This window comes from Pseudopipra pipra, chromosome 5 (assembly GCF_036250125.1).
Source record: "Pseudopipra pipra isolate bDixPip1 chromosome 5, bDixPip1.hap1, whole genome shotgun sequence".
NCBI classification, from domain to species: Eukaryota; Metazoa; Chordata; class Aves; order Passeriformes; family Pipridae; genus Pseudopipra; species Pseudopipra pipra.
The window spans coordinates 21,597,307-21,623,962 of NC_087553.1; the positions used below are offsets into that span (position 1 = coordinate 21,597,307).

A 26,656-nucleotide genomic window follows, 5' to 3' on the forward strand; every position below is an offset into this window, starting at 1 on the left:
ATTTTTGATGTGTTTTTTTTGGAAATGATGCACTGAGGAATTTATTGGCCTTTCATATGTGTTTAGTTGATGCAGCTGAGACATATTTTCAAGGCCAAAAAAATGCAGAAGAGCCAGCAGTGCTCCAAGCAGGTAACCTCCCCTTGCCGAGCCTTTCTGTGCTGAGCATGGCTCTGAAGAGCAGGCATGGCTAACACAAAGTGGTGAAGGGGGTTTATCTCTGTGTGCTTGGTCACAAATTCAAGGCTGCCCTTGTTGCTCAGATATACCACAGCTTTTACATCTGGCAAGGAGAGCATGTTTCCCAGATGAGACTTGAGTTGGCTGATTGCTGGAGAGCAGACCAGTGAGTCTCTTCATGAAGCTGTTTTCACATCCATGGGCTTTGAGGTGCAGTGGCTGGAATCAAAGAGAGTTTCAACTCTTGGTATATTCTTTGGAAGGAAATGGAGGAGCAAAAGCATATTAGCAAGTAACAATAGAAAGAGCAAAACCTGGTAGGGATTGAAAACAACACACAAGCACCTAGAACCAGATGTTGCACTGTTTTACAGAGTTTGCATAAGTGCTACCATACAGTGTGTGCGTGCGCCTGTCAGCTTCCTTGTGCCTTCTTGGCACGGATCCTGGAGCACAGATATGCAAAGGCAGTCTCTGCCCGGAAGAATTGCACTGTAACTGGATGTGGCTGGAGGAGGCAAAGGGCACTAGGGCATGTATTGGATTGTTTGAGATTACACTGTGGAATAAAACAGTTCCTGTCCTGCCTCTAGTGCTTTGCCTGTTGGGCACCAATATCATAATGGAGCTTTTTTTTGCTTATTTACTGTTCTCTGTGAAACTCGATGCTTTACAGGTATTGATTATTTAAGCTTGGAGTTGACTCTGATAAAGAAATGTTATGATAATTTTTCATATAGAAATTACTTCAAATGTGACCAGAGATAGCAAAGCAAAGGAAGATAGCATAGGCAAAAGCAAGATCTAGCAAATCAGTTTTTGGTATAATGTAATTAAATGAGGCTTAAACATAAAAAGCATTAATTCAGTTTTTGTGGTATGAATTGGTTTGGGTTTCTTAAGAAGCAGTTGAGAAAATACAGAATAAAATGGTGAACTCCTGGTCCTGTTGATATGAGTGGGAGCTTTGCCATTGAGCAAGGGTCGAGTTCCTCCAGCCTTTTATCAGCAATGAGGCTTAGCTGCCCACCCTGCCCACGTCACTCTTGCTGCTGCTTTCCCTCCTTACTCACTGTGCAGCCTCCTCTAGTCCTGGATGTGTCATTGAAGTCACATCACCCCAGCACTGGGGGAGGAGCGGGGTGAAGTAATGCTACTGCCAGAATCTAGGCCTAACTCGCATCTTGATTTTTATTCATCATTTGGTACAAAAGTCAGAGGTGTTCTCTGGTGTCTGCTGTCTTAATCCACTGAAATAAGACTGGCCATGTGTTTAATTTTAACCACATGCTTCAGTGCTACAGTGTCTTGAGTCTGAACAGGCTGAATTTAGTGCTTTTTCTCTGCCTTTGCTATTATTATTAAAGCTGGATGTTGCAGCCAGTACTTCTATGCCGTTTTTTTTCCTTCTGGAGAAAAAGAGAGGAATTTACTATCAACAAGGCTGCTAGTGGTTAAATTGGCCTGTGCTAGACTTGGCAGAGCACATCTGCTGTGACTAGAGTGGGCTGAGTGAAGGGGGTCCCAAACTGTCCTGCTGCTTCTGATTGTCTGCAGATAATTTTGTGCAGGACTGGGGAGTCATTTCAGCAGCACATCTGTTCCTGCTGTGGACCTGATCCTGCATGCTTTCCACATGCAGTTTCTCTTGGAAATTATAAGCATGCAAGGCTGCAACATTGGTCCTATCATGACAATTTCCTGGCAGAAAGAAAAGAAACTATTTTTAAATGAAAGCTTAGAATCAGAAGAATATTGCAGAGTGCAGCAAAAAATTGTGTCAAAACCCTGAAATCATGGACTCGGCAGTTTCCTCATGCCAGTGGTTTTCTTCTCTTCATGGTTTAAAGGCTATGTTTTTGGAGGACTGGGCTGAGATTTTTCTGAGAGACATTTCTACTCCCCCTGGTACACATTATCGTAGCAGCACTGTCTGTGTGAGTCAGGCTGGAGAGAGGGAATGTGCTGTATTCACAGGGGTGGGATTTCGCAAAAACCCGTAGTTCTGCTGTGCACACAGTCAGAGTGGTTCTCTTTTAAGTTTGCCCAAGATTTCATTATCCTTCTTCCCCACCCCCCATATTGGTTTTATATTCCTACCTTGGTGTACCTTATAAACTTTTCCTTCCAAGTTTCATTGCTCAGTGGTCCTTGGGAAAAGCAAATAAGAGAAAGTGCATGACTTCTTCTTAGCACGGGAAAATTATGTCCTGTTTTCCCCATCACTTGATTTTGTATAGATTAAGAATGACCCAAAGGGCTCTTGCTCAGATTTTCATTTAAAACAAACCAACTGATTAGATTCGAGATCATTATTTCCCCCAAAAGCACTCTCAGAGTGATTTGAACATGTGAAAACAGGCAGTTTATAACCACAATCGTTTCCCTGCCTTTGATAGAGTGGTCACTAGTCAACAAAGGTAAAATTCACTGCCTCAGAGGGAGATGCTTTAGTTAATTAGTTACCATCAGTGTTGTTCTAAGAGACTCACTGCTGCTTGCCCATATATTTGCTTGCTAATCTCACTGGCTGGCTTTGCTGATCCCGGTCCACTTGTGCTGGATTCCCATATATTCCCTGCGAGGAAGTGGCCTAAACCACATTGGCGCAGGGAAGACAATGAGCATCATCTTCTTTGGCCATTTTCTGTGCTCTGGAAACCTGAGGGGCTGGGTAAAACCTACTTCACAGGTTTTGCTTTTCTGCTAACATGAGGTTTTTCAGGCCTAGTCTGGGCTCAAGAAGTGGAATTTTGGTTGCACATTTTTGATACTGTTTTTTAACAATATTTTCCCCCTTTTTTCTTCACCCACATGCACATTTGCATGCTCCTGCAGTGCTTTGTGCACTATCTGACTGCCTTCTTCCTCATTCCAAGAGGTGGATTTCCCTGCCACTCTCTGACCAGGAGCATGCAGCTTTTGGTGCTGCTCTGCATTGTCCCCACTGGTCTTTTTTTGGGGCTGTGGGGTTTTGGCATCCTCCAAAGGCTGCCAGTCAGTAGCTGTGGTCCTGGCCTCGGCATACCAGCTCTGCCGATGGTGCTGAGATGGGCCAGCCTAATGCTGCCCACACACCATATTTGCAGAAACATGTCTCCTGCAGGCCTTTGTGGGCTTGTCTGCAGCCTGGGTATGTCACACCTCACCATGTAAACCACCAGGCAAAGTTCAGCCTGGTGACGAGCAACACACAGGATCCTGTCTTACCCTGTACTGTTTGCATATGTGAGGTTAAATGGAAGGAAAAACCAACCCAATGTGCCTTTCAGTTTGCAAACTCAGGGGAGAGGCAGCTGAAAAGCCTGGCATTTACCCAGCTTTTGCTTTTTTCCAGGCGACCTGGTGTCTCGAGCAATGCATCACCTCCAGCCCCTCAATGCCAAGCAGCACGGGAATGGGACACCAATGCACCAGAAGCAGGGATCGTTCTACTGGGAGCCAGAGGCTCTCTACACCCTTTGCTACTTCATGCACTGTCCACAGATGGAGTGGGAAAACCCCAATGTGGAGCCATCAAAAGTTACGCTGCAGACTGAGAGGTAAGAGCCACTGCACAGTGCTTAATGCTGTGGTGAAGACGTTTTGTTAATAAATCAGCCCGGCTGGCTAATTGCTAATTACAGCTTACGCGCGAGAGGCTGCAGAGCAGTCTGGTTTGGTTTAGGATCACCTCTTTGAAATCCGTTTCTCTCGCCGAACTGCTGCATGGCCGAACCAATATATATCAAAAGTGACACCCAGTGGCTACATACAGCAAATTGGTTCCAGATGTGCACTTGAGAGAGATTTCCTTTTCCTTTCGTTGTTGCTCAGCTATTCTGTGTTTTGGAAAAGAAAATGAGAACTTCTATTTCTGGCCTAGCAGGTTTGGGTTTAAATGTGGGGGTTTTTTCTGCGTGCTAATATGGCTCAACAGCTGTGATTGGGGAAGTGGAAAATGAATAGGGTGTAGTGTGTAGAAAGGAGAAGTCATTAAAGATAGTGGGCTCCAGCCGCACTGAGTACCCGGGCACAGGAGTAACCTCAGGGCTGCTCTGGCCAGGGACGTGGCAAGTTCCAGCTGTGCTGCTGTTGTCCCTGCTCTGGGGATGGCCAGGGCAGGGGAGGCACACCTGGAGCCCTGCCATGACTCAGGGTCTGATGTAAGGTGAGAAGGAGATGCCACTGAAACTGGCAGGCAGGTGCCATAGTGCAGGGCAGCTCTGCACCCAGGCACTGCAGAAAGCAACCAGGACAGATTGCTGACCAAGAAAATAAATCCATGTCCTCTCAAAAGCCCAGCAAACCCTCTAGTAACACAGGTCTCCAACTGTGTGCTATTTCCCTGCTGCACTTCTCACCAGCTGTAAACCAGGCATCCCCAGGAGGGGTGAGAGGACTGGCTGGTGCTGGTTGGTTGGAAAGTGATGGATATTAGTTTTTAGGATGGGTATTGTGGTGATGCAAATGCAAGCTGATTTGTCAAGCTGGGTTCCACATTTACATCCCAATGTATGTATTGGGGTGTACGTGTGAGCCAAACTCTGATGTGCACGTGTGCCCCAAGAGCTGTGCATGTGTGGCTTGGTTATTGTTTCAGTGTGAGGTCTGCATCTCAAAAGCAGCATTTGAGGATGTCATTGTATGTGTAGCTGTAAATGGTATATAATATGATATCTTAATTGACATACTTTTGTATCACTCACAGAAGACCATACCAGATGAAACCCTGGCATTAATGATGTTACTGGGAATTTTGCCATTTGCCTTTGGATGGCATTTTGTTTCCTTTCAAGTTTGGGTCTCTCCATGAGCATGTTTGTCGCTTTTTGTTCTGTTATTTCCAAAGAAGGAAAAAAACCAGAAGGGAAATGACAAGAATCCAGAATTTTATTTTTTTCTTCTAAATTATTTTTAATTTAATGATTTGTCATCCAGCCTTGCTATTGTGGAAGGCTTAACTCGTGTCCAAGAGTGGTTAGTATGCATAAAAAAAATTTAAAAAATTAGAAAATACCTTCACCTGATCCATAGTCCCCATCTGTGGGCGTAATGCCACTGGAACCAGAGGGAACATAGGAGTGAATAATGCTGAGCCTCTGGTTTTGTAAGACTTCTTCAGACTTCCCTGTGCAGAAGTGAAAAGGGCAGGAATATTTTAGCACTTGCTTTAATAGGTTTTCCTTTCTCTGAGGTCGCCTTAATACAAGTCCTGTTCCTTAGAGCACTTGACATGCTGATTATTTAAAGCGATCGTTCTTTGCTTTATTTTGAATACTCCGTCTGGCAGGATGTCTTCCTTTGGCAGGGCAGCGTAATGCCTGCGGCGTGCGGTGAGGGCCAGAGCAAGTACTCAGTGTTATTGCCAAGAGCTTGTGGTCACTTTTGGAAGGAGCAGATACATCTCCTGTTGCCTAATCAAACATGCGTTAGTACTTAGTGCTGGAGTGGGAGCGACGCAGGGCTAAGTGTGAGCCCGGATATTTCCATGGAGCTGAGTTCTGGGCGTTTAATCAGCTGGATGTAACCATCCTGTACTGCTCAGAAAGGAGAACAGTGAAGCTGACTTCTCTTTAGTGCTCTGAGGAGCTTTACTGCTCATTTCCTACCTTTTGTTTTTTACATGCAAGCTTGCTTTGTGGTCCATGACTTAATTCTGGTGGTTTCGGTTTCCGTGATGGGTTTCTGTGCGTTGCAGGGAAATGGGTTTGTTAAACATGACACACTTATATGCAGAAGATTTGCAAGAGTTGTGATGTATCTGTGTGACATATTCCCTCTCCAGCTGTGGCAATTGCTTTTATTTTGGAAGAAGCCCAGAAGGAAGCAAGGAGGTCCAGGCATCTTTCCCCATCCTTGGCCTTTCTTGTGTCCCTGCTGGTGCAGAGAATCCAGGACTGTATGGATCTGGCTGTAGGCAGTATTTTCATGAAATAGGGGTTGCCCTTGGCTCCTGCCAAGCCAAGCTGGCTACTGACTTGGCCCCCTTCTCCCTGATAGTGCAGGCCCAGGATGGAGAGGGTTGTGGGATGCAGTCAGAGAATTTTGACAGCAGTTGCAGGGCTTGGTGGCATCATAAGACTGTCCCATTCTTCCCACCCAACGCCAGCCCACCTGGATTTCGGCTGAGGTAGGGAGCTGCAAAGGCTCTATGCGTCCTTCTGCAGAAGCTGGATATGGGAGAGGAATCCAGCATGGTGGCATTGCTGCCTGGCTTAGCACTTTCCAGCTCAAAAAGCAGTACCTTCCTCAGAGTCTTGGGGGACACATAAAATGGGATTTTTACCTTTGAATAAATCCAGCACTTTGTTTCTAGGGAGCCTTTCTCTGTGTTTACTCTTCATGGAGGTAAAGAAATGAGAATGCAGTATGTTTTAAGAGTGTTTGTCTTTACATAAAATAAAAGGGAAAAATTATATAGCAAAACTTGTTGCAGGGGGGAGTCAGCTTTCATGGGAGGGGGCTGCTTTCATGGGAGGGGGAGGAGGTGGAAAGAGGCCAGGTTTGCTCAGAAAACGTGAAAAACATTCCCCACCTTCTAAATGCCAACAAACCCAACTATAAGATGGATGTGTGATCCCCTCCCGCCCCAAATTCACATTCTTTCAATCTGGTCAGATTGGCAGAAACTCTCTGATTTTTTGGCACCAACACAAGCCAGTTCTGCTGAAAATGGGTACCATGTAGATGGCTATTTTGGCAGGCATGGAGGTATGGAGAAGCGGTGGACCTGTTTGTGGGGTCCCCCTTCTCTAATGCACCCAGACAGGATGTGATGGAGCCATTTATCTTGTGCTGGGTGTTTCGTACAAAAGCAGTGCTCCTCCAGTGCCTCCACCTGCAGCGGGTGCGAGTTATTTAGGTTTGTTCATTCTTTTGCTTTCCTAGGAATTAAAAAAAAAGAGAAGGAACTGTAGATGAGGCTGCTGTTGCCAAGATTTCTTTCTTGCTTGCTGCTTCTAGTTTAATAAAAAGATCTGTCCCGTGGTTGTGTTTTGCTTCTCAGCCTCTGTAATGCTTCTAAAAATATTGCAAGTAATTTCTTGAGCACCGGAAAGCGCAGAATCTGTAGTTGCAGATTTGTGTCATGTTTTTTTCCTTAAGTGGTTCCTTACCCACTTTTATCCACAGCTGTATTGACAAAGTCCTCATTACTTCCTAACTTGCCATGTTCCCCATTAACAACTCATTGAGAAGCTGCAGCTCAGCAGCTCAGCCGGTCCAGAACCACCCATTAATTCTGCTCACAGACAGCAGAGTTCCTTCTCCAGTGCTTCCTCTGCTGCTGCACCTTGCAGGAGTGTTAACTCCTTGTACCACCTGGCAGCCATTAGCTTTTCTCCTTGCATCTTAATTGAGTTGATGGGTACGTGTCTGGTTTTAACCTTCTTTTTACTTTTCCTTAAATACTATTCCCTATATGTGGAACAATCCCTTAGGAAACTCCCATGGGTTATTATTGCTTGCTTTTTATCTTTCTGCCTGCCTTGCATGCTCACATGGACACACACACAAAAAAATACGTGTCCCTGCATGTGTATATGTGTGCAAATTGTAGCCTGGAATCATTTGTGATTGATGGAGAGAGTTTGAGTTATCTGAATTTTGTTTCGTGCTCTGGATAGTTATTAGTGTACCTGGCTAATTAATGTGATGCAGCCCCCTTAATGAGAGGAGTGTTCCACTGCTATAAAAAAACTTGAACTCTTTCAAAATATTTTCGTAATTGCTACAGCCATGTCTGCAGTACAGATTATACCCATAGGACAGTTTCAGTAAAAAGGTCACTAGGGAAATGTGTCCCTGATCTAAATTATTTTATGGAACAAACTCCATGGATAGGGCAGTCTTCAGCAAAGACCACAGAGAGTGGAGAGAATGGTGGGTAATGCTAATGAGAAACAGGTAAAGCACTGGGAATATGGAAGTTCTGCTATGAAACCTGAATGAACCTGTATATGCAGAAGGGATTACATATGCTTGATGTGCCAGTATGCCATAGTCCCATGTAACCCTATCTGTTTTTATCCACTATTTAATTGGAAACTTCACATGATAAAGCCGTAGCCTTGCTGAAGTCAAAGTTAAGACTAGAGTTGATTCGACTGGGAACTGAAAAGAAATCCAAATACATCCTTATATAAATCCTCTAGGTTTGCATCCTAAATATCAAACTTCCCTTTTTAAAAATCCCTTCAGCAATGGTATTGGCAGCTGCCTGCAGCGTGTGAGACAGCACATGTCACGAGAAATAGTTCAGGTAGTATTTGTAGCTCGGCTGTTACACTGCATATCCTTGCTGGGCTGGGGTTGTATTCTACATCTAATTTATCCAGCTGGACTTAGGATGTCCATGGGATGGCTATAGGATTTTTTAAATAGAGAAAATTGTGTGCAGCCCTGTGATAACAGCATGGTATCCAGGCTGTCCTGTGCTGCACTCCGAATGCTGGCGTCCCCTCAGGAATTTATGCCACTGCCAGTAGTGTCAAATCTGATGTCAAAACTGCCAGTGAAATATCTCCCCGTTGTGGTTGCTGGCTGAGTCATCACTTTGACTCAGTTGTGTTTCAAGTCTTGGCCTTTAATGTTTTCTGTGCAGGAGAGGCAACAGGGACAGCTTGTTCCAACAGTGGATGCAGGTTCAAAAACCATGATTTGCAGATACCTGTGTGTGGACTTGGGAGCACCAATGATCTGGTGCTCAAAAGCATGAGGGTAAACCCTCCCTCTGCCTAGGTGGGTCTCCCTAAGGGTGACACACTGCTTGTGTGAGAGCATGGAGATTTCACCCTTTGGCCTGGACAAAATGCAGAATTGGTTTTGTCAGAGGCTGGCTGCTTGTGTCACCCTTATCTGAACTTCTGGGGTGGCAGAGGAGCTGCCTAGCATGGAGTAGCTGCATGAACTCAGCATGGAACATCAGTCAGCATTGCTGGGTCTCTGGGAAGGATTGGACTGGCAGCTTTTTGAAGGCATCAAAAAAGTATTTGCTCTCTCTGAAGACAAAGAGCTTATGTTGTAACTATAAATGAATTTTGCAGCCCAGAAACCCGTCTAAAATGTGCTCTATATGTTGGAAAAAAACATGCTTTTCTATCTTTCAATAAGGCTAAAAGTGGACTAGTATTGCATATATAGTTTAATCATATGTTCTAAATGAAATCTGTCAGAACTGTGGAGGTTTTTCCATTTATATGTTGGGATTTTCTTTAAAAACCACCCATGAAAAACATGAACTAACAAAACAAATGTAAAGAGCTTTTTACAGTGTTAAAGCTGCTGACTCATATGTGCAAGAAGAAACATCTCCCTACCTTTATCTAGATAGGCTTTTACTTGTAAAACTACAGCCTTATGCTTCTCAGAAGCACCTTTAAGTCTTACTTGATTGCTTTTGAAAATTTAAACAGCAGCGATCTGTGTGTAGCAATTTTCCAGCCATTGCCACAAAGCTTTGCAGTCAGCACTCCTTGGCTGGAGTGAGAAGAAACTCAACACCTGTAACATTACCATCCTCCTCAGTAGCTAAAGGATCCTGCAAACAGAAATCATCCGAAGCAGTTGTAACAATTGAACTGAGTTAAAGCAAGGTCAGGTCTGTTCAGCTGTGTCCACTTCAGCTGGTGAAACTGAGGGAGGGACAACGGGAGGTAGTTGTGGGAATTCATGTCCAAATAGGATTAGCCCTCAGGAATGTCTGTTATTGTGATACAGACTATCAAGCCACTCCCCTCCCTAGAGTTTGATTTAATATAGGCAGCGATTGTGCGCAGGTGGCAGGGCAAGGGCTCCATAGGTGTCTGAAAAAGAGCAGTGTGAAGTGCCCCTGGAAATAGAGAGAGGTTGCTGTGCTGCACTTGAAAAGATGATTTTTTTTCTATGAGCACTGTGTTTGGGGAATCTCTCCTGTGTGCTGATGAGCTCCTGTACCCGGAGTGTGCTGCAGGCTCTACTGTGAGCAAGGGGCTGGTGGCCTGTCCAGGGTTGGTGAGCCACAGCAGTGTGGGAGGACTGAGCTTGGCTGAGGGGTGTTCAAAGGTGATGAGTGTGTCATCAGGAAGGCAGTTTAAGTCTGCACAACAGAGGAGGTGACAGGCAATAGTTCCCAGTTTGGGACTTTCATCATCTGGCTAAGACAATTGAGGAATCACCCCCACAGTGGGAATTGGGAGTAGGAAGTGAGACAGGGCACTGCTTTCCTGACAAGGAGGGTACTGCCAAAAAGGTGGATTACTTGCTATAGGGGAGAGGGAGCGGCTGGGGAGGGGAGGAACTGCTCCAGCTGCTGGGAAATCAGAAGGGAGTGGTTGTGTGTGTAGTGGCTCTGCCCTTGAAGGACTGGGCAGAATGCAGACTTTGAAGCTGGTCAGTGGCCAGCAGGGAGTCTGCACCCTGCGAAGATGGTAGAGACAATGAAAAACCAGGCCAGGGGTTCTTTGGAGCGGGGATTTGTCAGAGTGCTGGCCCTAGTGCTTTGCAGCTCTGGCATTGCAGCAGGTGGTGTCCAGACAGGAGCTTCATCCATCTTCTCACAGACCCACGCAAAAATAATGAAGCATCCTATTGCATTTTATGGTGCACATTTCTCATGGTCTTTCATCTGACAATTTCTCTTGTTTATATAAAGGTATACTGCCACCGATAACAACAATAACAATAACAGTACTACTTACACTAATAATAATGAAAAAGCCTGAGTTATTGCATATGCATGACAGGACTTTTAATATCTCTGTGTGTCAGCAAGTGAGGGACGGGAATGGTGGGCAGCCCAGGATGGCTGTGCATGTCTCTGGAGGGAGTGCAGGTTTTAGGCAAGCCCTCATGTGGTTAAGATGGTGTGATTAGAGAGGATTATGCGTTATGTTTAGTTCCCCTCCATAATACCTGCTTTTCTGATGAGCCATTTTGTAATTCGAAGTGCCCCAGAGAAATCAGCCCCATGAAAACCAAGATAGGTTTGATGTCTGATTGGATATGGAGGGGTTGTTGGCCCTACTCCAGAGGGAGAGTGCTGGCAGGGCAGGGAGCTGGGATGTGTGAAGAGGATGTGGAAAGGGACGTCTGATAGCAGGACAGGAGAGGAAGGCAAGTGGTTGTCCCTTGTGGGGGAGTGCCAGCAGGTTATTACCTGCAGATGTCTTCAAGGCACAGGAGCTTATGGGTCCTCTAGCTGTCCAAAAATAGATGTGAGAGGAGCACTTGGCAGCAGGAGGAAACAAGGAAGGATGCTGCGTGGGAAGAAGAACCAGAGATGTGAGGGTTTGTGGAGCACTCATAATTGCCTTTTCTGATGAAGGCATGCTCTGAGAGGAGCCAGCTACCCCCTTGCTGAGAACAGGGGGACAGGGCCCAGAAGGGTCCAGCCCTCTGGGATCTGCTTTATGTTGGCCTCCTCCATCCCTCCTCCACCTCCCAGCTCCTTCGCGTGGGATGGGAATTGCTCTGTGCAGAGACCTCTCCCTGCTTCCTGATCTGGCATGTTTTTCCATTTAGATGTCAGCTCAGGAAAATACAAGTCTGTGCCAAAAACCATCTTTTTTGGGGGATACTACTTAAGTCCATGCTTAACTTTGAACTGCAGGGAATTAAAGAGGATGGAAGCATGCATTTGAAGTTAAGCACAAGTACAGAGATGGGCTGGAGGAGGAGGAGGTCAGAGCACTCACTGACCTGCAGCCCAGGTAAGGTGCTTCTGCAGCAGTTAAGCTGCTCCTGACTTTCCATATCCTTGAGGCAGAAGCCCAGCATGTTCCTACCATGGTTAGATTAGTTTAATTAAGACATGCTTCCAAAGCATATAACTAGGTGACTAACTTGCTATTTATCTGCTCTTGAACACATTATTACTGAACTCTCCTGGTTGTTACCTGCCTTTGTACCAGAGATAAATCAACATATACACCAGTGATATGATGCATTTGCCTAACCCATTTTCACACAGTGCCATTTGAGAAGTGAAATATTTTTTGCTGATGTCACATTGTCTTGTGGGTTGTCACACCCTTATAACTTAGTGTTCCTCTTTCTTCTTTGGCACACAAGCAGTATTTAAAAAAAAAAAAATCCCCTTCACATGGTGCATAGGCTCTTGAAGGGTATTTTTAACCTATTGCACTCAGACATATTTGGTTTTCTTCTCAAAATACAAATTCCCTGACATGCTGAAATATGCAGTGATGATTTTTCTTTCTGCCTTGGAAAAAGGAATCTAATATATTGTGAGTAAACTCTGCATCCTTATCTAGGACTGAAATTGGACTTCATAGAAAATTCCCCTGCTTCTGCAGAACGCCAGTTCTCTTCCCTTTTGGGATTTATTGCACCAAATAGCCATGCTCATTTCTGTTTCTCTGTTGAAGCTTCCAAGTCTGGGAAAGGAAAAAAATGCAATTTTATAGTGCAGTTATCTCAGTTCCTGTAGATATTTTTAGTTGCTCTGCTCCTTACTGTGGTGGGGCAGATTTTGTTCTGGGGGGTTCTGACCTGCACAAGAGGAGGAAAAGTGAACTGCAGAGTCCCCTGCTCAGCCACAGCTCTGCTTTTCTGTTCCCCCAGTAGATGTTATAGGAAGGCTCTGTACAAGCCTGTCTTCATTTCTCTGATCCAAAGTGTTCACTCATGCAAAACATATCTTGAATTGAGTTTTTCTTTAATTGTATTCCTAGAACCAAGTTATGTCTGTAACTACGTGCAGTTTTACACTTCCAGTGTGATTTGCAGCTCCCTTTCTGCTGTTTGCTCGGCAAGTGGTGAAAAAACTCCTGCTGATCACTTGTCCTCAGCTATTTAATGCTGCAGAAGAGGGTCCCTTCTACTCCTAAGATGCCCTGGGGAGCAGGTCACTTTCTAGGAGCAGATACACCCCTGCTTCCCCACTCTCCCTTCTCTGACTCCTGCCACCCTCATGCCAAATGAGCTGAGTTATGGAAATCGTTTCACGGGAGCTGTGGGAGAAGATGTTCCATCCTTATCTGCCTCCTTACGTGGCCTGTGGCAGGTCTGGGGAGAGCAAAAAACCTTGGAAACAAATGCAGCCTGGTCTTGAGGTGACGGCAATGTGTTTGAATAGAATAATGATGAAAGTGGCAAGTCGGCCAAAGATGTCATATTTCAAAAAGAGGTTGTTCATTTAAGTGCCCATGAGATTTGGGAACCCGGCGTCCTCAGGAAAGTTAGTGGCCTCAGGGTTTCTCTGTCCTTCGGCGCTTTTGAAATATCTCATCCCTCCTCAAGAATATTAATATCAGAGCTATGTAAAGCCAAGTCCTCAAAAAGGGAAATAAATGCAGAAAGAGCTATAAATAGGAAAAGATATTCCAGAATCAACATCTACTTAAATAATTTTTCTCAAGGTAGATCCTTTTGAGGTAAAGTTGTATATTTAAAATGTAAAATATTTGCCTACTCTGCACCAAATACAGGCGTTTTTTCCCTTTTTCCATGAAAAGGGACCGCAGAAGGAAAGACAAGCAAGAGACTTGCAGTGACCTTCAAGGTGTTCAGCTGCAGTCATTTTATTAGTTTTATCTCTGAACTAGGACTTAAAGCTATGGTTCTCATTTAAGTTTGGCATTTTTCTCTTGGTTCCCAAGTAATTTTTAACATAGGTGGAGCAAATCGTGTGCTGCATGCTTCATCTAAGGCTTGTGCAGCTCTCACTGGGGCAGAGAGCTGTGCAGGCTTTGTGGAGTGAAGGACCATGTCTCTGATAGTGCCCAAACTTTGCTCAAGGTGAGGCTGTGGCCCAGAGTCCCACCATTCACTTTGGGGGTTGGTTTTCTATATTTTTGCTCAATTGGCAGAACAGCTGGCACCCAAAGCTGTAGCGGTTTGATACTCCTAAAAGTGAAACAAAACAGTCTTGATTTCTGACCTCACTCAAAGATAACCTTCACATTGGCTGCAAAGTCCCCCACTTTCCGTGCTGAGCACAAGGTGCGCATTGCGTCAGCAGGAGATGCTGGAGACTTCCTTGTGCATCCCCTTTCCATCCTTGGCATCTCGGGATGGGGGCATCCCCTCTCTCTGCCCAGGTTCATTCTCCTATCCCTGTGGTAAAGTGGCAGGGGAGCATACCCAGGCCAGTGTGTCAGCCAGAGCAGGACATGGTCCTGTGCCAGGCTCATGCCCTCTTTTTGGGATTACATTGTGTGAAGGATGGGAGGAGGGGAAAGAGGGCTTGCCAGGCAGGTGCACTGACCTCACAGGAGCCCCATAAATGAACGTGGCTCATAAATCTCACTCTTCAAATAATCCTGCTCTGGTGACAGGGTGAGACATCTTCATTTAGACCTACTTGAAAATTGCTGAGCTGGTTTGCTCTCCCATTCTTTTGTTTTGCTTGATCCCTTCTCTCTCTCTCTCTCCATAAATATATATTCTCCCATATATATGCACACGCACACACATGCACTCCCCTGCTGTCTCTTTCTCTCTGCCTGTTATTTCCGTGCCAGGGTACTGTAGCATTCATGTTTGTGTGCTTCCCCAGGCCGTTCATTGTGCTGCCTCCCCTGATGGAATGGATTCGGGTTGCCGTGGCTCACGCGGGGCACCGTCGCAGTTTCTCGGTGGACAGCGATGACGTGCGGCAGGCAGCGAGGCTCCTGCTGCCGGGAGTTGACTGCGAACCTCGACAGTTAAAGTAAGTCCACAAAACGCAAATCGGCTGCTTTGTGCAAAATGTGTGTCTCTCTCTCCTAGTGAACGGCAAGCAGGCAGGCAGAGGGTTCTGTTATTGCCTGGAGAGGCGCAAGGATGCTCCGGCTCGTCACTGTGTGTGTTGCAAAATCAGCTCCTGGTATTTGCTCACATCCGTGGATAAGCTGGTTGAATGGTAATGGGTGCCTGAATATCTCACAGCTGGATCGAGCCCCTAATCTGCTCATCACGGCTCATATGGTGGTGGTTTTTTTTCCTCTTCCTATTAGATTCTGCTTGCTAATGAGGGGCTGAAACCTTCTGCTAATTGTCTGCTTCACGTTGCTTTGCTATAAAGTACTGAAATGTAATTGGCAGGGCTGCAGATATTTTTCAGGGCTTTGTTTTCAGCATTAATGCTTAAAGGGCACATTTAAACTTATAGGTAAGACTACTTCTTGCAGTGAAATTGTATTTTTCATGCTAATGTCAGTTCAAATCAGTTGTAAATGTCAGCTTAGATAATTTGACTTTTTCACGTATCAGATGTGACCTTTGGGTTTTCTAATGGAGTCTTAAAGTATTTATTGCCAGGATATGTTTTTAGTGTCTGTTTTGCCTTATTATTGTGTACTTGTATAAAAGTACGATCTAGGGCCATTCTGGAGTCAAGAACATGTTTGGTTTTGATTTTTATATGAAAAGGCATTCTGAATCTGCCAAAGTAGAAATTGTTTACTGCTATTGCTTCACAAATTTGTACCCAAACCCCAATTTTGAGCAGTCTGCCTGTCCATACAGCAGTAGGTGCATTCTTTCCTGCAGCACAGAAAGCAGAGGGGTGATTCCTGTGATTAGCTGTGACAACCTTCATCGGAGCAGCTGCCTTCTGTTGGCTCTGGCCTTGACCTCCTCTTTCACCAGAGAGTATAATACTTTAATTCGAGATCTACATAGGCTTTTTATAGTCACAGCTATTCAATATTTAATTGAAGAAATATGTTGAATTTCAAAAGCCAAATCTTGAGCATTTCACATTTCAAACCTTGGCTGTAATTGCTTCCCATCTCGGCCCTCATTTCCAGAAGTGCTGCATTTTGTGTCCCTACTGAAATGTCAGGACTTACAGGTGTAGGTGCTACACACTGTCTGAAGACCTAGCAGTTGGTTCTGAAAAGGCACAATTAATTTAATACCTCTCCAAGTATTCAGGCAGGATTGCAAATAAGGCAATAATGTTTCTACCCTACATCCTCTGTCTTAAAAATTAAGGTAGATACAGTTAAATATCTGAGGATTAAAAGAACTTAGAGTATACCACTCCTAAAGTTGTATTTTGACTCTCTCTCTGTGTGTATATATATATATATATATATATATATATATATATATATATAAAATATGCCATCAACTGTTAGACAATTTTCCAGGAGTCTCAAATAATTTGAACTTGTAGAGAGTTGTATTATACTGCAGAAGAATTTATTAATTATGGGGAACAAATCAGCATTTAGTTTATAAGTTGCCAATAAGGATTCATTTTACAAAGAACACAAATGATTGCTGTTGTCCTGCTTGTCTTGCAAGTGGGAATGAGCCTGAAGAACGCAGCCTGGGATTAATCAGGTGAGAATAAAAAGAGAAATGATTCCTGAGGCAAATTCTGGATTTTAGAGAGACCAGCCTTTGCAGTATGCCCGTGTTTGACTGCAGGGGCCCAATTCATCCATTGATGTCCCAAAATGACAGTCTCTCTACAGTGCTGACAGAGGTCTGCAAATGACTATTCATGTGCTTTGGGTTTTATTTTAAGGTCTGTGCCAACTGCCACTATAGTGCAGCAGGTTCTTTGTGTAGCTGCAAATAAGACCACGACTGTCTGTAATCCTGAGATCAAAGGAAGGACCAAACTTTTCTGAAGAATAATGTGAGGATGTTAATTTGAAACTTTGCAGCTTGTAATTTTTTATTTATATTCAGCAGACCCTCAGCACTCCCGACTGTCATAAGCCAAACACAAATCCTTCATGCCTCCCCATTAGGGAGGGTGCCTTTCCAACTCTCAGCTCCTCAGTGAGCATCAGTTCCATAAATTCAAACACTGGATGGGGGAATACAACTTTGCAGGGGATGGCTTTTAAAATAAGCTGTGTGACAGATGAAAGCTGGAGGATTTTAAATGCAGTTAGTTTGATAAATTTTGTTACTTTTATGGTGAGCAAGTAGAACCTTGAAACTGGTTCAATTTCTAGGCTTTTCATTCACGATCTTCTTTAGTCCCTAAAACATAGAGACCTAAACCCAAAAGTTCCCATGGTCCCATGTGATAACTTCATGGTTGTTGTGTTGATTCACAACCTGTCATTGCAAACACATAAAGCAAAATCACCTTCCATGCTGGAGAAAAACTTGCATATGGGCAGAGGGAGAGATTGGCAGGATCTCAAAAGGCTGTGAAGTTCAGGATCAGTTTGGATAAAACCCAAATGTTCAGCTTCTTATCTGGACTACAACATGGAGATCTCCCAGCAGATTCATGTGACACTTCCCAGCACAGCACATACTCCAGCCATGAGGTTCCTGATCTGTGGCTGTGTAAATTGTCTCTGCTTTTTTTTCTGCCTTTCATTCCTCTGTTCCACTCTTTTTCTGATCCTTTTTAAAAAATCCATCGCCTTAATTTCTTTCAATGTTTTCATCTCCTGAAAGAGGAGCTGTGCTTGCTTTGGGCAGAGGAGTGAGGGAAGCTGGAATCAGTCAGGAGCTGCCTGTATCCTTCCTGACTTCTTTTCATTTTACAGCAGCAGATGGGCCAGAAAGTTTCTTCCCTCTCCCCAGCTTTCAGAGATGAACAGGCATATAAATGGTCACCTTCCCCCAGGAGAGAAAGCTTTAGACAGATCAGTTGTTTCCACCTTTTGCAAGGAGGTAGGTTTCACAGATGGATTTGAGTGCTGGATGCAGTGCATCTCACTAGCTGAGATGGCAATCCAAGTTGTGTCCAGGATATTATCACAGTGGGAGACCACAGTTAAATAAAGCCTTGCCTGTACACAGGCCCTTTGGGCCACCTGGGGCAGCTGTGTGGGGTCAGTAGAGAACTGTGTGCAAGGTAGCTGTCTGCTGGCATGAATCTGGTGAAGGTGGGTGCTCTGCTCTCTGGTCTAGACCTTGAAGACATCAGGGATGAAGGTGATTTGTTGTCAAAAAGGGACATAGTGGTAAAAACTGTGTTGACCTGCCTTTCTACTGCAGTAAGGTAGCATCAGTGCTCAGTCTGCACTGGAACTGCCTGGCTGCAAACAGATGCCTGGTTTTGGCTTCTCCTTATAATCACGTCTGCAAGGGGTACTTTTTCCCTTGCTTCAGCTAAACACAAGAAGCTCTTTGCATGTCTTTCCTTCCTCCATTCTGCTTAAAACGAATAAAACCCAATGTGTTAGACATGGTGGGGAGGATGCTGGTGCATGACTACATCTGGGACGGGAGGCTGACAGCAGAGGAACAGAGAAAGGGAGGAGCATCCTGTATTGCTCAGCACAAAGACTGTGCTTTTTGTCAGAGTCAGGGGCTTCATTTCTGGTGGCAACATATCATGACAATCCTGGAGGATGTAAAGATGCTGGAACACCTGTGAGAGGTGTGCATCAGTGCCAACAGAGGCCATCACCCAAGAACTTAAGTGAATACTTTGCCTCTGGTTTTGGGGAAGAAAATCCTGTTGGAAAAATAAATCACAGCAACAAGGTTATGAAAATGGAAAAACAGTAATCAAAAGGAGAGCAAATTATGCAGCTTAATGCACTCAAATCAGGATGAACAGATAACCTCTATCCCAACAAAGAGAAAAAGCTGCCTCACAAAATGAGGGGGTCAGAGGGAAATATTTTTAACAAAGCCTGGAGTGATGCCATAACTCTAAGGATTAATAATAGTAATGCCCAACATTTGAAAAGGATGAAAAATGATCCAAGGAAAATTCTAGGCTGTTAGTGCAAGGCCTTTGAATGTTTTTTCAAGCAAAGACTGATTAAAGACATGTTGTTGAGGGAAAAATGGGATAAAATGTGACACAGATTTTCTAAAGATAGATCTTGCCAGGCTAATCTAATAACTTTTTTGATAAGATAACTGATTTTCTACCCCAAGGAAATTCAGTAGATTTCATCTGTTTGGACTTGAGTGAAGATTTGATACAGTCCATGCAGAGAGCTATTAAGATGGAGAAGATGGGGGTTAGAAAAGAAATTGGAAAGTGAGCAGGGGCTGGCTTCAAGAGAAGTGGCAAGCGCTGGGTTGGCTGAGATGGGGTTGCAAGCTGGGACCTTCAGCTCTCACTCTTAAAAACTGGTATTTTTTAATTTTCAGAAAGGGTTTTGGCACAAATCTTAGCAGTGTGCTCATGAAGCTAAAATTTGCTGATGCCATGATGCTGAGAGGCATTGTCCTGACAGAGGAAGTTTGGGAAATCATCCAGGAAAAAGTGGATGACCTTGAGGCCTGGGACAAAATAAATGGGATGAAATGCAGTTTTCCACAAACGGAAGGCAAACATGTGGAGATTAAATAGAAAAATACACACTGCAGTGTATTTGTAAGATATACACTATATATGCAGAATAATATATACTATATTGAGAGCAGAGTATTGGAAAGGTGGTGGGAAAGGCTTTAGAGCAGTATTTAATCTCAGGATGATTGTAAACCACAAAAGTGGATTTTTCCTCAGCCATGAAAGAAGCAAATGTATTTTGAGGCTGCATCGGGAGAGGTATTTCCAGTCGAAGCAGGAAAATTTTGATGCCACATAAAAGTGGTAGGAAGTGATGTGGAATCACAAATCCTGTGTCCTGGTCAAGAAAATATTCACTTTGGACAGGGTAGAAAGAAATGGGCTGGGGTGATTTGATTTTTGACAAAATGTTCTCATGAAGGCAGACTTGAAGAAAGGGACTCACTCAGCTGGGCGAAGTGGGTGTTGAGGGAACGTGTGGCCCTTCTCCAGAAATACATCAGGAGTAAACACCATGGAAGGAAAAATATACTATTTGAAGGACAGCATGGACACGGGAGTATGTGAATATTAGCAAGTAATGAGTAAGTTCAGACTGAAAGTGTAGATATATCCAAGCCTTGCTGCAGCATAGGACCAGGTTTATTAACCCTCCAGTCCCATGTGCTCCCTCAGCTGCTGCCCTTCACAGTCTCACCCAGTGCTCAGAGTTGCATTTACAGCTGTGATCCAGAAAGGTCTCTGGGCAAATGCAGTGTCTGAGTGCCTTTGAAAATCGGTCTTTAATTGAAAATCAGTCCCGATTTCCAATTAGCCTTGTCCTGGGAATACCTAAGTCTGCTTTTCTGTCTGGGACCATCCCTCTTAATGAAGGCTCTTCAGGAAAATAGGATTATCCATCTGAAGAGTGAAGATTATTTGACATGAGAGCATCCTTGGCTCATTCTAGAGAGTTTTCTTAAAACTGTAGAAAGGGGAAGATATGGTAATGGAAAGGGAAGATGTGTTATTTTGTTCTTTCAGAGCAGGCTATACCATTTGCTGTGTCATCCTAATACTATACCACACATATGCAATTCTAACTTGAAAGTGAAAGCAGAAGAGTCGCATTTAATGTTTTATTTATGGAAATCTTGTGCTTGTACTAGAGCATGAAAATATAAATAGACTGTAATAAATAGAGATTTGAAGGCAGAAAAATATTTCCACTGTTCTTTGCTCTCTCTTAAAATGTGCTGGGTAAGGGGCTGAGTTTCTGGAGAAGGAGAGAGAGTATAAAATTGCAAAGAAATTCTGCTGTTTAATTAGATATAGCCACTTTTAAGTAGGGACGGTTGGTAGTTGCCAGTTTTCTTGAATGTTCTTGTTCTTCCCACAGATTTTCACTACTGCTTTAACACCAGCCATGGCTATTGCTGTAATTAGATAGAAAAACACAAGCAGTAGCAAAGAAGCTACTTGACAAAATCCAGCAGTTCCCTGGGGCAGATGGTGCCAGCATATGAAGGAGATTTTATTACTTAAAAGGTAGAGCACAGGTTTCCTGGGGTGAATCTCAACCTGTCCTGCCAACCGTCTGCTGGAAGACAACAATAATAAAAAAAAATATTGAAAGGGGAGGACCTGGTCCTCATGTTCTTCTTCACTTGTAGGGCAGAATACACTTGCATTTTTGCAGGCTTTAGGATCAAGCCATCTTTTTCCCAGATCATTGCTGCTGTTTCATATGCTCTGTTCCTTTTGTTACATTCCTGAATATATTACATTACATGTCCCTTTATTACATTCCTGAATATAATAATCAGGATACAGGTAACATACTGTCTTCCACTTATTAGTGAAGACTTGTGCTCTCTATTTATATGAAAGATGAATCTATACTGAAGTTTTCCAATGATACTGTGGCCTTGTTTGGAATCTGAACTCAGATTCAATTTTGAACATGGTTCCCGACCTATATACGTGGAACTAGAATACTAAGACTGTTTTGAAATACAGATTTGGTCTTGATTTGATAGTCACATCACTTTTTTAATGTATTTTCCAGTATTTTTAACCAGTTTAGTCTCAGACTGTTGACAAGAATAAGAGGTTGGATAATAAATATCTGGAGTATTTATTTCTTGTCTTAATTTAGCTCCTGATTAAAGTAAATGGAGATCTTCTATATCTACATTAAAAAGTAGTGCTCTTCATCACTTTGATCAACATGTTTGTGTTTATATTTCCCTCTCTCCAAAACTGAAAATGCAAATCATTGTCTCAGTATAGTATTTACATATATTGCAGGTCTATTAATATCAACATTATAGTCCTTTTTAAAGTACCACATTGGAATAGTGCTCTCAAATTTAAATCAAATTGTCTGCTGCTCCTACTCTTGCTCTTACTCTTGTTTGTGTCTGTAGTCTCAGTGAAGAGCCCCAGACAAGGAACAAGACCCTTTTGTGCTATGGGCTGTGCAACCCAGATCAAAACGGCAATCCATGACCCCAAGAAATTCAGCATTGCAAATGCATGTATCCTGCTGGCTAAAATATGCCTCCTTCCAGACTTCAACCAGCTGAAGTGTAATTTCTGACTCAAGACCTCATTCATATTTAGAACAGATTGAATAAATTCCACAGAGCTAAAGTGACGGACTTAATTATTAGATTATCATTCTTTTAATTGAAAGGGCTGGTGATCAAGTCCCAGGTGGACAAACAAGATTGTGATGCTTGGCTATCAGTGTGATGATCTGTTCCTTTCAGCAAAGGGGAGCATTTGTCCTGCTGTTCAATACAGTCTGCACTCCATTTCTTTTAAATCAACTGCATCTACCAGTTACGATGGAAACACTTTGCCTTTGAATCATCCATTTTCCCAAATGTATTCAACCCATGACTAACTTATTAAAGATCTGCACAGACTCTATCTTAGCCAGTCTGAGTGAAAATGAAAAAAAACCAACAAAACCAACCAAACCCTTGTGTTTAAACCAGTGCTGTAGAAGTGCTGCATTATGTTTTCATAATGGGAGTTTGGGAAAAGGAAAATAGTTTTCTGTACTGCTAGGACCCATTACAAATGAAGAAGATTATCTTTGACTCCTTTCAGAGGTCTGAGTATTTCAGGATATGATAGAATGTCATGGTCACCATGCAGTGTTTGACAGTGACCATTTGCAAATAATTAATGTTACCATGGCATTCCCCATATAAAGCCACGGTAAATTTAATTCTGTGCAGTGGCAACACTGTAATGATCTTGAAGATAACTGCTGTAGAGGCAATATCTGTGAGGAATTAAAAGAGGACTTGGAGAAAATCGTATTGCATTATAAGTTAAAAAATGTGGTCACAGCTTTACTGCAAATATAAAATCAAGATTATTTCACTTGTTTCTATTTTTCCTATTATTTATAAAGGCAATTGTTTGCTTGATTCACGCTGCGGAGGGACCTGCTAGAGAGATGATAGTCTGTGTGATCGAAACTCTGAATTAAAAGGGGTGGATTTGCTGTTGAGCACAAGGACTAGGATCAGTGTATATTATTAATTCAATTTTAATCTCACTTCTGGGAGTGAGACTGTGTGTACTGTGTGTACAGTGGTGGTGGTGCCAAGGAGCCTGCCCAGCCCCACAGGAAATAGGAAAATCCAGAATGGACTCTGTCTTTTTTGAGAGTATCACCCTCAAAGGATGTTGATCGGTCCTGCCTTTGTTACTGTATCGCCTCTGGGAGACCTCAAAGTTCACCTAACCCAGCCAGCATCTGGTGTTGTGATGTCCTGCCATCCTAAGACTGTCCCTTGGTAGAAGAGGAGGAGAAGAGCATTGGCCCCCCTGGTCTTTTGCTTCTCTCACCAACCTTCCCTGCCCCTTCAATGAAAATGCACCTTTTCTGCAAGTCTTGGGGAAAGGATGACCTCTGATGAGGATGAAACCATCTGAAAGGATAAACTCTGCTGGCTGGCAGACTCTGGCAACAAACCAAGATGGCCTTGGGGGGACATCCTGCTGCTGAGCTGGTGTCAGCCTCCTGTGCACTTGGAAAGATCACAAAGACTTTTTGGCAAAAGGGCCATGAACTGACTGTGCAGCTGGGGAGGTTTCCAGCTCTCTTTGCGCTTATGCTCTCTTCCCTTGCTTAGCAGGCACAGTTTCACAACTCTGAAAAGTGACCCTATATATATTTAGCTGACTTAACTGTTCCTCCTCAGCCTTATTTTTTAAGCTTCTTCCCATCCCTTTCCCACCTCTTCATAGCTTGTCAGTGTGTTTGTTTCAGTCCAAAGTTAAGTCTTGATCAAGTCAAGCCTGGGTGTCTGTTCCCTTCCTCCTTTTTTTTCTTGCATTCTTTGATGTTTATGATTCTGAATGGTGTCCGTGATGGAGCAGTATCCCTTTATTCAGTGTAATACGGAGCAGACACTCTCTGCTTCTTTTGGAATCAACACTATACAGTGAATGGGATGAAAGAGGACTTGAGAGAAAATGCAGCACTGTGGTGGCTTAAGTTTGATTTTTGATGGGTTTGGGGTTTTTTTTGATTTTTCAGTTTTCATTTTGAAATGTTTCTGCTCAGTCTTCTGCCTACTGTACTGTCTTCCTAGTTGGCTTTCTCCAGTGTTAAAAGTGATGCTGTGTTCTTCTATTTGTACTTGTAGTTCCTGATCATTTTTGATGTCTCGTCACTACTTTTTATCAGTACGTGTTAAATCTCCTTTTCTTTAACTCATTCACCTCTCTGGCTTTTTGAGATGTTGCTGTGCTTTCTCTTCTCATCCTCTGTTCCTTTCCCTCGAGTCATGCTCTTGTTCTATTAAACTCACCAGTTTGATCACTATCCATTTTATTAGTCAACATATGACAGCGGGGTCACTGACAGTGCTCTGTATCAGATTTTGCCATATAATTTCCTTTGCTATGTCCCATAAATTGGGGCTGTAACTCACAATGGGTCCTTTTGGGGTATAAAAAGGCAGTGGGCCACTGGTAGTGGTACTAAGTTGTGGTTTCTTGTTTTGTGGTACTTGGTGTAGATCGGACTTTGTCAGCCCAGGCACTCCTGCATCCATGTTATTGTTGCAGTGTTTTTACAGCTGTAGCATCCTGGAGCCCTTGGACCAAGACATTTATCCCCCCAGCTGATTAAAGAGTACTAATTCGCTGATACTCAATATCATCAAGAATTCATGGGTTTCCTTCCTTGACTATAGTAAGCAGGTGAACTGACATGCTTGTAGGAGACCAGAGCCAATTCATGAAGGAGTTCCCAGTGAAGAAGCAAGTAATTTTTGAACCCATGCCAGTGTAGAGATCTGGGCATCCCATACATGGTAGGTGAGATAGGTCCATGTTGGTCTTTCCTTCCTTGTGTGGGTGTGCAACTCAGGTCAAAATCTGGTTTTTTTTAAAAGAGGAGATCATCAGCTATCATATTTCATGCACCGAGCTGGGCTGACGTCAGTGAAACTCTGTTTCTGCCAGCACTGGGTTTGACCCATTTTATTCAGTGTAGGTTATATACCTCAGTACAAATTATGGAGCAGTGACTTAACACAGGCAGTGATTCATAGTGACAGACACCTCTGCAGAGAATATCTAGATCTTTCCACTTTGCTGAGGAACCATCTTGTTTAGAGCCCAGAGTCATCTGGGAATGGCCAGCTGCAGCTGGAAGGTCCAGACTCTCTCCATGCACCAAAACCCCCACCACCTAACTTCTGAGCATGCTTTATCTTTGCCATGCATTAAAGGAGGGCACAGATGATTTCCAGAATCTCATGGATGGGGGTAACAAGCATCAAATGTTGCTGTAGCTCTTGTGTCAGAAACGAGCCATATGGTGTGAATGTATTTAGCCTCAATTGCTCCCATGGATCTCAGTGTCAGTGAGCTCAGCCCTGCATGTCTGTGCTGGTTTTGCTTTTTCTTTAAACTCGGTCAGAAACTACTGCAGAAACCCCAGCCTTGCTATGCATTGCTTTCTTCCTCTCTCTTGTGGGCATATCACTGGTGCAGAATCTGCTGTTGCTGTTGCGGTGCGTTTATTGTGACTGAGTGTCGTCCATTAATCTTGCAGCATACTGTTGTGATGAAACATCATCCTTGTTCCCCTGAGTAGTGATACTCCAAGCATACCTTTTTTGCATTCTTAGGACATGAACTTTTTAGCAGTCAAAGCCCAAACTGAACACATAGAATGAACATCAACAAACATCTGTTGTCCTCCAGACTGGTTGTGGCTCAGCACAGCAGAGAGCAAGCCTGAGCTCAGATGCCAGTTTCAAACCTGCACAAGCTTTGATCAAAACACTTTGTATTTTCCATCTCACTTTCCTTCCTCTGTTGAAAGAGGAGAAGTGGTAGCTATTGCTACATACCACTGCTTCTATATAAACAGCATATTTGTTACATGCTGCTGTTAAATATTAAGCAGTGTTATATATTTTATAAAGCTCTGATAAAGAACTTTGAAGAAGAAATTTAAATTATAATGATGTGCTGTTTGTATTTTTCTTTTGATTTGCTGCTTTTTTTAAAATATGAAATAGAAAACAAATATTTGATGTATGCTTGACTTTTTCACTTTTGATCTCTATTTTGGTTTTTCTTCATAAGTAGCCCCTCATTTTCTGACCTAGCATTTTTGTAGAATGAAAGCGGTGTTTTTCCAAACAGTCCTTTATCCAAGTTCACAGCAAAAGCACTGTGGATTTGGACTACACCCTCTGCTCCAGACACTCCTCAGCATGAAAGAAAAGCAAACCTGTCTTTTAACAAGATGAAACCAAGTTGGATAAACATTAGATTTGAATTGCCTGGCTCTCTCTGGAGCTGTAGATTCACATCTTGGCCAAATAACTCTTAGGCCTTCTTTTATTTGGAATGGATATCAGTTTACAGTTTGAATAAGACCTTAAAAGAATGATATCTGATGTGTCAGACACAGCCAGCAAGGATTTGCAGCGTTTTGCCACGATTACCGGGCAAGATTGCCTTGTCCCCAATTGCACGGTGGTCTGATGTACATGTGGCCCTGCTTAAGTAGGGGAGATGGACCAGCTGACTTCCAGAGGTCCCTCTCAACCTCAGCCTGTCTGGGATTCTGTGACTTAGCACTTTCTGCTCCAAAAAGGCTTCCCTCTTACTGGAGCTATGCTGTAGGTGTTTGGAGTGACAGTATTTTCTCTTTGTTGTATTGTCAACAAATGGATTATACATCCATTTGATGTAAATTCAAAGCTTACCGAAGTCACTGAAAGTTTTCAGAGATCAGGGGAACTGGATAACCTTGCCATGCAGAGAAAGAAAAACTTGTGGTGAGAATGTATTGTGCATTGCTTA

The 26,656-nt window shown here is 43.4% G+C and overlaps 1 protein-coding gene across 6 annotated transcripts in view; it reads left to right on the plus strand.

Moving 5' to 3' along the window:
• The window catches only part of ABTB3 (ankyrin repeat and BTB domain containing 3), a 183,377-nt gene that overhangs the window by 109,585 nt on the left and 47,136 nt on the right, over nt 1–26,656 (plus strand). For all 6 annotated transcript variants that reach the window (XM_064654894.1, XM_064654897.1, XM_064654896.1 and 3 more), the window contains exons 3-4: nt 3,518–3,722; nt 14,660–14,812. In XM_064654894.1, the coding sequence (XP_064510964.1) occupies nt 3,518–3,722; nt 14,660–14,812 (358 nt within the window). The remainder of the gene's footprint in view (nt 1–3,517; nt 3,723–14,659; nt 14,813–26,656) is intronic.